A 12,765-nucleotide genomic window follows, 5' to 3' on the forward strand; every position below is an offset into this window, starting at 1 on the left:
GGGTCTGCTCTTTGCCGGAGCAGACCCAGATGGGTCTGCTTCGCCAGAGCAGACCCATCTGGGTCTGCTCCTCCACGACGGAGGAGCAGACCCAGATGGGTCTGCTCCACGGTGAGGAGCAGACCCGATCTGGGTCTGCTCCTCCACGACGGAGGAGCAGACCCAGATCGGGTCTGCTCCTACACGGTGAGGAGCAGACCCGATCTGGGTCTGCTCCTCAGTGGAGGAGTGCCATACTCCTCCGGCAGCCGGAGGAGTGCTCCTCCTCTACAATTTTTTTTTAAAAAATTAGATTTTTTTAACTTAGGTATTAATTCAGTAATTTTTTAAAATAATGAGGACTATTCTAGATTTTTAACCAGGAGAGTGTGTTTCAAACGCGGGTTGAGAGTGGGCAAGAATGAGAGAGGGGCTGATTTGATACGAAAACGCAACTTTTGGGTCTGTTTGTACTAAAATCGTCCAAAATGACTCATTTGATATTTCGTGCCAAGTTGAGGGGGTGAATTGATCCTTTGTTCGTGATAAATAAAACCCGACCTCACCCTCAACTGCCCTCGCACAAATCGGTACACTGGCCCACTTGTCCACATGGCAATACAAGCTCTCTGACGAAAATGAGCTCGCCTTCCCAAACCCAAAAATCCCACGCCAAGAGTAACGGTCTCCTCCCCTTCCAAAAACCAACCAACAAACCTCCCTCATTTTCTCACTCACCACACTCTCCACAACAACAACCTAACCCTGCACTACAAACTTCACCTCCATTTCTTTACCATGCTCAAACTGCGAAGCATTTTCAGTCGACAACACAGAAAAAACAACGACGCCAATAATAATAACAACAACGGTAATACGAAGGTTCTACCGGAGAGACGCTGCTTCTCTACATTGTCACTAAACGAAGACGAAGAAGGTGATTCCGACGTCGTTAATGAGAATAGCAGGCTTGTTGTACGGAAGTATTCTTACTTTAAACTGCCGCAGCAGCTCTTTAAGCTCAATGTCCTCAAGCTCGATGGCTCTTCCTTCGGTAAATCAATTTAACTTGAGTTAATCAGTGTCTGTATATGATTTTGATTTTAATTAGAATTCTGTATTTGATTAGATGTTAATATTGGGAGAAATGCGACGGTGGCAGAGTTAAAACTAGCAGTAGAGAAAACTTTTAGTTCTTCACCTGAAGAAGGATGTCAAGACAAGATTTCATGGTAATTTTTTTTAAAAAAAAGTTACGAACCCTATGGCTATTTTTTTTTTAATATTGGAATTTTTTGATTGATTATTTTGAAGTGTTGAATGTTTGGTTGTTGATTTTGCATACAGGGTTCATGTATGGGGCCATTTTTGTTTGAGCTATCAAAATCAGAAGCTACTTAATGACAAAGCTTGCATTCGAGATTTTGGGATCAAGGATGGCGATCAGGTTCTAACAATTTTTTTTTGGGTTATTTTGTTTAGGCTATATTTGGTGATAGATAAAGTGCATGTTTTGTATTTTTAGCTAGTAAGTTCACTTTTAGCTAGCCACTTTATGCAACACTCTGTAATTTGCAAGAATTTAGGATTAGACATTGGGTTGAGATTTTCTCTGGGAACGAAAAAACTTATACATTGGTTATAATTGATTGGCACTTGATTTTTCTTCAGAGATTAGTATAGTATTATTAGACCTGAACTTGACCGTCTATTAGCTTAATCATTAGCTCAATCTTCTTTGCATACATTTGTATATGTGTGCGTGTGTGTATATATATTATATATATACTAAATTATTATTCATGTTAATACATACTGAATTTGCGCGTTCGAACATCTAACAAATAGATAACCATCGCTAACCAATTCGTATGAATTCATACATTTTGACTCGCAATCATCCCTAATGAATTCCAGTTTCCCTCTCATTTTAGAGCCTTCAACTAGATCTATGTTTCTTCTCGAGATAGTACTGAAATAGAAGATAATAATTGGGTACTGAGGGGTCAAATTTCGTGCTTCTTTGATGTTGTTTCAATTGATGCAGACCTCAAGAGAATATCTAGAACAAAATTTAAGGTGGGAACAATGTGTATGTCAATTTGATGTCAACTTTCAACTGCTACAGTTTTTTTTAGCCCATTACATATTTATGAGAGAGAAACGAAACAGGATAATAGAAAATAAGATGAAATGTAAATCCCGTTTTGTGTCTCAATCTCTGAATTGCAGGCTTCTCATCCTTGCCACAGCTTCCTGAAAATGATAAATAGCAGTTACTAACGTATTTACATTAGCTGTTGCGCTACTTAATCTTTTGTAGCTCTCTCATTGGCTGCTCTAATATTCCTTCCAAAATTCTTTTTGTTTGTGTTTAAGAAGCTTTCTGTTGGTATTTGTGCAGCTTCAATTTGTTAGGCATATGTCCATCAGGTATCCAAAGTCAAGACAACCTCAGAATCAAAATGTTGTTCGGAAACTATTGTGAGTATCTACTACTTCTTCTTCTTATGATTGTTACACATGATTGCTGCATAAAAATGGAATGGTTGAAGCTACTGCTTAGACATGCTGACAATCAGGCTAAAGATGACATTTTTCCCTAATATCTCGCGTGGCGGTATAATTTCTTATTAGTGACTCAATTGCTTGAACCGTAAACACCTAACAGTCACCTAATACATATTCCTTATATCTGGTCTGTCATGATCAGAAATAAGGAATTTCTGACTAACAAACCTTATGGGTTGAGGCACTGGAGGAAGCATAAACAGAAACAAAGTTTTATAATGTGCTTCTGCTGCAAATTGTGGCATTGAGCACTTACAGCAGTTTGTCCTTGTGAGTTTAAATTGCTCCTTAGATTCTGTGCTTCAGCATATTTTGGAAATTTAGGTACTACCCGTCCCTCTCCGTCCCTCTCTGACCCTCTTTCGTATAGTCTGCTAAGAGCTATCATTGAGATCAAGATTGAGCATCAACTTTGAAGTTAGGGACTACAAAGTCATGCCACTAAATGCTCTCATCGTCACTGTTCATTAGGAGTGTGCAAAAACCAAACAAAACTGAATAACCTAACCTAACTGACAAATTCGGTTAAGTTCCCTTCGACATTATTGAAAAAATATTTTTTAGTTTGGTTTTGATTTTGAAAATAAAAGATGTCAGTTCAGTTTTGGTACAAATCAGACAGAAAAAACCGAACCAACGCAACTGGTTTGATTTGGTCTGGTTTGAAATAGTTTAAATTCTTATAAATTTGGCTTGGTTTAAAAAAATTTAAATGTTGGTCTTGTTTGGTTCGGTTCTGTTCAGTTTGAACCGAATGCACACCCCTACTAATTCAAATGCTTGTATGAAATTTTCAACTAGCTCTATCTCCATTGAATGTAAGCTGCAGAATTTGGCAAAGCTATCATTTATCTGATTCTCTACATTCGCATATCTTATAAAGTTGCTGCTCATATTCATTTCCTGTTTCCTATTTCAATCCCACACTTGCTATTTTGAAGTTCCACTGTTAAATGCATTGCTTCATCGTACTGATAGCTCATATATATTATAAGGCTGCCTTCTGGAGATACTCAGAAAAAGAAAGAACAGCAGACTAATGTCGATCACTCCAACCCGAAAGAGAATGAAGATGACAACTCCATCTATAGCTTGGAAGATGAGGAGGAAATACCAATGCCAGAGTTCAAGTTAGCTCACTTCTTAAAAGGATGGTTATCATACTCTAAATTATGGGGAACTAGTACTACTGGTTCAAGAAGAGGATCACATAATCAAAATCGGCCTTCGAGATTCTCGTTACAGTGCTTAGGAGGCAGACCAAAGATGATAAAACTTCAAAGCTAACAGCAATAAAGATAGGATCTGTGTAAGTATAAATGGTTGGTTTTACTTTGGTGTTAGGTTTTATTCAGTTTAAAATGCGTAATTATGGAGAAGAGTGAGTCTCAAGTTTTAGCAACTTAGCCATACTCTATTAGGCACCGCAAGTTGTGTCATGGTTTGCAGACAATAGAGGCGTGCAAGCAAGCAATTTGGAGGATAGTTTTTTTACATTATTTAGGACGAATGATTCAATTGAATATATTGGATAGTAGTGTAGAGTGGGATGTATATGCCTTATTCTTACGTAGACAACAAGCTTCCTTAATATCTTTGAAACGTTATTAGAATTTGTATCCACTAAAATTACATCATTTTCTTATCTCTAGACAGTAGACTTTTGATGGAACATTGGAAGGAATAATGAAACAGAAAATATATAAACAAACAAAAATAAAATCTATAATTTTAGACATGAGAAGTTTTTTTTACAATATAGATATTTTTTTATCTAGATTTGGTAATATGAGAGATACATGGACTTAACGAATTAAATATATAAAAAAATCTCTAACATATTTATCGCCCACTTCTTATTTTACTAACATTCTATACCTTATGTCCATACATCTTTGATAAACCGGGTCTAGTTTAAAATCTCTCGATAAGCAATAATATGATCATGGTTAAAATGCATTCTTCAAATGTTGAAATTAAAGTTTCACTAAAATATGTGATTTCCATTTTTTATTAATCTCATAAAGAAAATTATGAAACAGTGAAAATTTAATTTGGTCAATTACAATAAAATGAATTTAGTACCGAAGTAAAGAGTGGAACTAAAGTTTTCCTTTTAAATTCGAAAGGAATTGAAGTTAATGAATCCATTTTTTTTTTGTGCAAATAAAATTCAATGAAACGAAAAAAATAATCCAAAACTGTATATGTGACGTGGCAAAAGAATGACAGCGGCAGCAGTAAACAATCTATCTCACCCACCGTCACTTTAGATCATTTAAACAACTGATATTTAATTAAAGATTTTTAATGGCATCCAAAAATTCGAATTCTAGATAGACTGTCGTCGAGATTACAGAAAGATTCTCTTCGCTCACCGGTAAGTTCATACTTCTCCAAGTCTGTTTGGTTCCCGAGAAAATGAAAGTGAATTTTTGATAGCGTGATTATTCTTTCTTTAACACCAGCAGGAAAAAATGGCTGAAAAGATTAAACTCCCTGAGCCAGTTACTTCCTTCGAGTACATGCTTTTCGAAGGAGATCCCGACCACTTAACACCAGTCGTTGCTACACCTACGCAGATCTCACCGTGGATTGAACCTTCCGATTTGAAACTAAAGCACAGAATCGGACGTGGCGTTTTCGGCGATGTTTGGTTAGCTACTCATCATCAGTCTGCTCGTGATTTTGAGGAGCATCATGAAGTTGCTGTTAAACTGTTGCATCCATTAAAAGAGGAGCTAACGCAAATATTTGTAGATAAGTTTGAGAAGTTATTTTTTAAGTTGAGAGAATGTTTAGGTGTTGGTTGGTTGTATGGTGTTTCGATTATTAATGGACAGATATGTATTGCTATGAAATTTTATGAGGGTTCAGTTGCTGATAGAATAGGTTTAGTGAAAGGAGGCAAGCTTCAATTATCAGATGTTTTGAGGTGAGTTTCATTCTTCTGATTAGATTAATGATTTTTTTAGGGGTTTTATTTGATTCTCAGAGTAGTTAATCCTATGAATCACTTAATTTTCATTTTTTTATTTCAGTTATCAAATTTAATTTTTTCTTTTTGGTTTCTGTACTTAAATTTCAATTTTAATTTGTTTTTCTGGAAAAAAATGTTTAGGTAGCAGTCGGATTTTGATATGCGGCAGCCGGATTTAGCTAGTTTTATCTTGAAAATTTATCACACATACATAAGAAGGGAGTGTTTAGGTTAAATTATGCATACATGACAAGTTTTTAGTGTCTTGAAAAACCAAAATGAAAATAATAATTATTAAAGTTCAGTAATGGAAATGAAAAAAAATGAAAGTTTAGTTATCCTAAGGATCAGTTACTCTAATTCTCATTTTGAGTTGATTGTGTTTACAGGTATGGGATAGATTTGGCAAAAGGAATACAAGAGCTGCACTCAATTGGCTTGCTGGTGTTAAACATTAAACCTTCCAACTTTCTTCTTAATGAGCAGGATCATGCAGTTCTTGGAGATTTTGGTATGCCTTTTCTGCTACACAGGATTCCCTTGCGGAATTCGGAGATGGCTTTAAGACTTGGCACGCCAAATTACATGGCTCCGGAACAGTGGGAACCGGAAGTACGTGGTCCTATATCGGTTGAGACAGATTCTTGGGGATTTGGATGTAGCATAGTGGAGATGTTGACTGGTGTCCAGCCTTTTTTTGGGAAATCCATTCAAGAAATATATCAGTCAGTTGTGATCAAGCAAGAAAAACCGCATATTCCGAATGGCCTTCCTCCTGCAGTTGAAAATGTCATTCATGGATGCTTCCAGTATGATCTCCGAAACCGTCCTGTCATGGAAGATATTTTGTTAGCATTTCAAAGGTATTTCCTTTTATTAGCTTTATTTACAGTTAATTTAAAAAGTTGAGTGCTTGATCTTGTTATAATTGGATTATATGAATTTATTATTAATGTCTTTCTTTGTTTTGTGCACCATGCGACTTATTGTGGCACATTATTGTACTGTTTAGAAACGTTTTTTGATTGCCACTTATTCCGTTCATAAGAAGAAAGGACTGCCTTATTCTGAGCTAATTAGTACTCCCTCCGTCACAAATTGATAGGCACTATTTTAAGTTTCTTTGTCCCAAATTATAGGCAGTCATTTATTGCTAAAATGATAAAATGGTATGAAAACCCTCATTAACTATATTATATTACATTAAAAAAAGAGCAAATACCACTAAAAGACAAAGTCAACACTGCATTAAATAAGGGTAAGTGTGGTGTGTTTTTATGAAATTACTCATTTTACATAGATTTGCTAAATTCCTTAATATTTGTGTTTGTCCTAAACTGCCTATCAATTTGGGACGAAGGGAGTAATTATTAAGAAAGTATTGTGAATATGATATCTGGATGTTCCCTTTGTTTTTTGCCCTCTTTTCCAGTTAGTAGTTTCTCTTATTTGTGTCTTTTCTCCAATGATGCTATAAACAAAATTAACTTGGCCTGATGCTGTATGTGGTCTCAGAAATATGTTACTTTTGTTTGACTTATTGAAGTTTGCTATTGTTTTTCCTTTTTCTAGGCAACTTCTCTTCTTCCACGTCCCTATGTTTTATTTATTTAGTGCAGTAAAGGAAGAAGATCTAACAAGAAACTTGCCTGTTGCACTTCAGAGGGAATGAACTGCTTTATGTTCACATTTGATTTTTTAAACCCTTCATAAGATATCATGGTGCTGTGCAGCTTTATACATGAATTTGAAGCCATTTGAACATAAAATCCAGATATTTTAAAGATTTTAAAGATCTTCTGTATAAACCTTCCATAGACAGAAATTGAATCTGAAATAATGAAAATAATATTTGTAAGATTCTAATTATGATCTGCACTTGTTAACTACAGTACTTTTTTGCTGCACTATTATCACCTTAAATTCCGATAGAAGTTCTGTTGATTGTATCAGCAGGCATATTCTATTCGACTCTAAAGCTGTTCAATTGTGGTTTGAATTAGAATTATATTTTGTTGGAGCTGGTTTCATTTAAGATTCAAGAAAATGTTTTTTTTTCCTGCCACTGCACTGGTAGGTTTCCATTGCAACTAGCAGCAAAGAAAATAAAGGATGCGTCATGCTAGGAAAAGGGCTTACTGAAACAATTCATTCTTTTTTCATTGTGTTTTTTTCATGCACTTACTTTCATCTTATTTTTATTCCTTAGATTGCATTTTGATGAATTACTTTGCACTTGCAGCTCACTGAACGCTCTTTCTAGCGATGGAGGATGGGATGATCTGGAAAGCAGAGGCCTTGCTGGAAAATCAATTGGTGGCTATACTGCTTGGTACCTCTCGAAGGACCATCTCCAAGTGGGCGACACCATTCGTTCTAGAAAATCTCTGAAAGCAAGTAAACATCAAAACATAAATGTTCCTAAAGGAATTGTAGTTGGTCCAGAAAATGATACTGATAAAAGTGGTTATGTGCTCGTGAACGTTTCTGGAATGCAGAATTCTTTGAGAGTACAAGAGTCAACACTAGAAAGGGTAACATTTGGTTTTGCAGCAGGAGATTGGGTGCGCCTCAAGGAAGAACAAAGCGGACATTCTCTTGTGGGAATTCTACACTCAGTGCAGCGTGATGGAAGTGTTTCAGTCGGATTTGTAGGGTTAGAGACTCTGTGGATGGGCAGCTATTCTGATATTCAAAAGGTTAAAGGTTATCGTGTGGGACAATTCGTAAGGCTGAAGACCAATGTTGTTACTCCCCGATTTGAATGGCCTCGTAAAAGAGGAGGATGGGCTACTGGGAGGATTTCACAGGTTCTGCCAAACGGTTGTCTTCTTGTGGGTTTCCCTGGGAGGTTTGTGTTTGGCGATGAATCCAACAGCTTCCTAGCAGATCCAGCTGAAGCGGAACTAGTTTCTTTTGATACTTGTCCTGGAGTCGTGGACAAATATCATCTCATCGAGGATTTTCACTGGGCCGTAAGGCCCCTCACAATTGCATTGGGTTTATTTACTGCCACGAAGCTTACTCTATCTGTCGGACGAACAGTAAGCACGAAACTGAGGAAGTGCCGAAAATCAGGTGACGGCAATAATCAGGACCGCCGGAGTGGTGATGCAAATTGGATACCACCACCAGTAGCAAACATCCTTTTTAAAGAAGGTGCAGCCGCAGTCTCTGCCAGGTAACGTGTCAGCCATGGATAAGTTTCATAGCCTGTGAACCGGAGAAGATTAGTGTATATCTTTGTATAGAATGATGTTTATACGGATGCATTGGTTCCAGTGCCAATACTGTATAGCTTGGAAATAAATGTATTAATCATGTATAGATATAAACTTTGATGTATATATATGCAGCATATACTTAATGATTTCCATGATCACTGATTGCCAACTGTTATATTGCACAAAAATATTTGAAAACAGCAAAACAAAATATGGAAATATATCCTTTTATAAGAGTAAGTTATAAATATAAGATTAGTTTCGGCGTGTTTTCGGAAGTGGAAATGAAATAGCGGAAATAGCACAAGACTCAAAATATAGAGCTCAGATAAATTTTCATTAAATTGTGTTGGCTATGGAATGGGTAGTCCTATAACTCCTGTGACTGTACACCTTTTCTTAAACTTTCTTGCAGCTATCAGGTGTCTCAGGATTGCTTACCGAAAATCAACTGCTTCTGTTATAAAGCAGCTCAATCTTTAGTGAACATCACATAAATGGGCCTAAGCCCATTTGGGTATTACCAACAGGCCCAGCCCATATAAGCACACACTAATTTTTCTCATAAATTGACCAAACTTGTCCTGACTTCCGTTCTCCCTATTAATTTCCAGTTTCCAACTTCCAATACATGCAAAGCAGAGAGTAAAAAAAGAAAAGAAAAATCAAGAAAACGCACTGAACGACAATGGCAGGAGAAGTACCACAACTCCTCATGTAAGTTCCTTTTACTCAATCTCTGCGCGTTATATTTAAAGAGGTTTCACTTTTACATTTATGTTTTCTTGGCGAGAAAAAATGCGGGAAAGGAAAAGAAAATCAGAGTTTTAATGGAAACTAAAAAAGTTCATTTCTTGAACTTATATATGAGAAAGACGAGTTAATTGTGGGCAAGAACGTTATGTATATCAAGAAATGGTTATATAGTTACTCTTTTCTTGTTAAAGAATCATTTTCTAATATTGGTTAAATTGAATTATTAGAGCAATTGATTTATATGGTTATGTTTTTGTAAAGGAATTTGTACGAAGAGAGTGAATTTGATGGAGAAGATGAAGAATCAGAGAGTGTAAATCATGAAATGGAGGCTACAACTGAGAATGTACAGTGCATGATTCTCCACAGGGCTGAAACAAGTAAGAAAGGTACAATCTCCCTAAACCTTATCTCTTTATTCACTCCAATATTATTATACTAGGGTAGATAGAGGTTAAAATACATGGGCATCTTTGTTCAATATCCTTGCTTTAGGAATTTTGATGATTCTTCTGTTTTTTCATCATGTTTGGTCTGGAAGGGATGAAACTTTCTATTTTGGTCCAAAACTGAAAACCCTTTTTTTTCCCCTTTCTATCTATCACTTTGTGCTTTTTTATGGTAATATGCAAAATAGAAATGTTGTTGTGCTTCATGCCTGTCTAAGTATTTTCTAGACACTAGGTAAGATGATATTTGATAGTTGATACATAATTACACTAATATCGAATTGACTTCCGGATTTCTTACTGTAAGCTATGAGGAACTACACTTGACGTGCTTCATGCCTGTTCTTTGAGCTAATTAGATCAAATTTACAAAGTATCATCCTTCTTTATTAGGTGACAAGTAATGGCTTCATTTATGCCAATGTCCACTGAATGTCATCTACGAGAATTTCTGTGCGTGCATATGTAACACTTACCTGGTTAAGCTTTCATGTGTTTTTATGCATTTGTTTTACGCAAATGAAATTAAGTATTGTAGTGAGCTGTCAGTTAACATGGTAATTAGGTGAAGAGCTCTCCTTAGCAAAGTATGGTGTGTGGAGACAAGATCAGAAGAGTAGAGCAGCTAGGCTGCAGAAACAACTAAAGGCGAGGTGGGAGCTTGAGCAGCTAATTCAGGAGCAATTGAGTAGATTCAACGCCCATTATAACTGTACTATGGTTCCAACCAGGCTCAAGGAGGTTGCAGAGTTTCTTATGCCTAAATGGGCTCCACCTCATGAACTAGCTGCAGTCACCTGGCTTGGTGAATGGCGACCCTCTGCGATCCTGGACCTCCTCCGTGGCCTGACAAACACCTCATCAACTTCATGGACTTCATCACTAAGAGACTCAAATGGCATCGACAGGCTGCTCTCGCAGGTTATCAACGAGATACGCATTGAGGAGGCAATAATTGAAGCAGAGATGGCTGAAATTCAAGCCACATGTGTCCTTTACCTTCCTTTTTCGCCTCTCAACAATCATCGACCACGTAATGATGCATTAAGTTGCATTCAAGCTGAGTTCAACAAGATTCAAAGAGTTATCACTAAGGCCCAACAACTCAGGTCCACTTTCTTTCCTTCCAATAAATAACCAGAAATTGAATTGCATGAAATATATCTTTTATATCGTATTCCTTTGTTACTTTTCTGGTTTCTATTCCTCCTCATCGGAATTGGCGAGGTTTACGAACTGGCAATTTGGATATGTGTTGCAGGTATAAGGCATTGGAGTTAGTGGTGAAGAAGGTGTTAGTTCAAACTGATGCAGCACAGTTCTTAGTGGCATTTGTGGAAATTCAAGATTTAATACATAAGTTTGCAGAAAGACAGAAGTTACCAAAGCTTCCAGCCAATGTCCCTGTCAAGTCCTTGTCTCATATCTCGAAGGAAAGCAAGATCAATAGATTTTAGAGCTTAGCAGACATTTTTAACTCTCTGTTATTACTTGTAGTATGTAGTTAAAACATCTCGAAATGTAGGAAATATGCACATGTGTTGGAGAATAACACCTTGTTATTCAATCTGTAAGTGAAAGGAACTAACATCAGAACTATATTTTAACAATATATGTTGATTCTTTTTCATCCTTACTGATACTTCAATTTTATGGAATAAATTCTCTGAACTTCTTAAGTAAAATTTAAAATATGTGATGATGGATCAAGTACATAGTTGTTTCTTTTCTTTTTGGCTTGGCAAGTGCACCCTTGAGCTTTGATATCATAGCCTATAAAGTCATGTTTTGGCAAAAAGCACTTCTAAAGAGAGAAATTGCAGTCAACCAGGTTCATCATCAACCCTATTGAGAAGTAAAGGTGGCAAATGGGTGTTTTTGGGCGGACTTATTTATGTTTGGACAGTTTTGAGTTGGGTACTTTGGGTTCGGGGGGGTCATCAAAAACCCAAAACCTAAAATTTAATTTGAAATTAGAAATCTAAAACCTAAAATACAAACTTCAAAATCCAAAATAGAAACACAAAAGTAAAAAAGTTGAAATCTGTAATTTGATATTTAAAATCTAAAATCAAAAATTCAAATATAAAATATATTTTTTGAAAAAAGAAAATTCTTTAGTTTGATTCGGTTTGATTTGATATTATAAGAAAAATTTAGTTTTTCGGTTTTATTCAATTTAAAAATATTCAATTAAATTTGGTTTGGTTTGATTTAGATCGGCTTCGAAAAAAAATGGAAATTTTTGGTTTCGATTCGGTTTTGGAGAAAATGAAAAATTGGTTTGGTTCCAATCGACTTGCAAATATAAAATTAATTTTTGATTTGTTTAGGTTAAAAAGAAAAATAATTGGTTTGGGTTGGGTTGATTTAGTTTAGTCCGATTTTGAAAAATAAATTTTTTAGTTTCAGTTCAGTTTGGTTCGATTCAGTAAAAAATGAAAATTTTGGTTTGATACAGTAAAAAACGAAAAATGTTGGTTCGACTCAGTTGACTTTGATTCAATTTTAATTAGGTTCAGTTCTATTCAGTTTGGTTCGGTACGGTTCAACTTTGAAAAAATATTTTCTTTTACTCGCTTCGGTTCGCGTTGACTTAAAATTATAAAATATCATTTTCAGTTCGTTTAGGTTAAGTTTTTTAAATATAAATTTTTTTATAAATTTGGTTTGGTTCAATTTTAAAAGAATATTTTTTTATCGATTTGATTAAATTTGACTTGAATTTATATAAAAAAAAATCTCATCTTCATCTTCATCTTCATCAAACATTAATAAACAAGATATCCATTTTGCCAATTAAAAA

The 12,765-nt window shown here is 35.7% G+C and overlaps 3 protein-coding genes across 6 annotated transcripts; all 3 read left to right on the plus strand.

The window, feature by feature from the left end:
- The first annotated feature begins 535 nt into the window (after window positions 1-535).
- On the plus strand, window positions 536-4,187 carry LOC126680089 (uncharacterized). Its single transcript, XM_050375137.2, has 5 exons — window positions 536-1,033; window positions 1,109-1,211; window positions 1,327-1,426; window positions 2,384-2,463; window positions 3,546-4,187. Exons 1-5 carry the CDS (start codon window positions 778-780, stop codon window positions 3,835-3,837), a joined length of 831 nt encoding a protein of 276 aa, XP_050231094.1. The 5' UTR covers window positions 536-777; the 3' UTR covers window positions 3,838-4,187.
- A 634-nt stretch (window positions 4,188-4,821) lies between these two features.
- On the plus strand, window positions 4,822-8,900 carry LOC126682430 (E3 ubiquitin-protein ligase KEG-like). 3 transcript variants are annotated; one of them, XM_050378117.2, is made up of 4 exons: window positions 4,822-4,930; window positions 5,019-5,485; window positions 5,920-6,393; window positions 7,773-8,900. In XM_050378117.2, the coding sequence occupies exons 2-4, from the start codon at window positions 5,028-5,030 to the stop codon at window positions 8,713-8,715; spliced, it is 1,875 nt and encodes a 624-aa protein (XP_050234074.1). In that variant the 5' UTR covers window positions 4,822-4,930; window positions 5,019-5,027; the 3' UTR covers window positions 8,716-8,900. The 3 variants fall into 3 exon arrangements, with proteins under 3 accessions (XP_050234074.1, XP_050234075.1, XP_055961855.1); XM_050378118.2 differs by having other exon boundaries at window positions 4,826-4,930; window positions 5,022-5,485; XM_056105880.1 differs by lacking the exon at window positions 4,822-4,930 and having other exon boundaries at window positions 4,937-5,485.
- Window positions 8,901-9,344: 444 nt separating this feature from the next.
- On the plus strand, window positions 9,345-11,589 carry LOC126680144 (uncharacterized). Of its 2 annotated transcripts, none has more exons than XM_050375201.1 (4): window positions 9,345-9,471; window positions 9,772-9,899; window positions 10,525-11,068; window positions 11,221-11,589. In XM_050375201.1, exons 1-4 carry the CDS (start codon window positions 9,443-9,445, stop codon window positions 11,414-11,416), a joined length of 897 nt encoding a protein of 298 aa, XP_050231158.1. In that variant the 5' UTR covers window positions 9,345-9,442; the 3' UTR covers window positions 11,417-11,589. The 2 variants fall into 2 exon arrangements, with proteins under 2 accessions (XP_050231158.1, XP_055962053.1); XM_056106078.1 differs by lacking the exon at window positions 9,345-9,471 and adding an exon at window positions 9,553-9,672.
- Window positions 11,590-12,765: the final 1,176 nt, after the last annotated feature.

Source organism: Mercurialis annua, linkage group LG5 (genome assembly GCF_937616625.2).
Source record: "Mercurialis annua linkage group LG5, ddMerAnnu1.2, whole genome shotgun sequence".
Taxonomy (NCBI): Eukaryota; Viridiplantae; Streptophyta; class Magnoliopsida; order Malpighiales; family Euphorbiaceae; genus Mercurialis; species Mercurialis annua.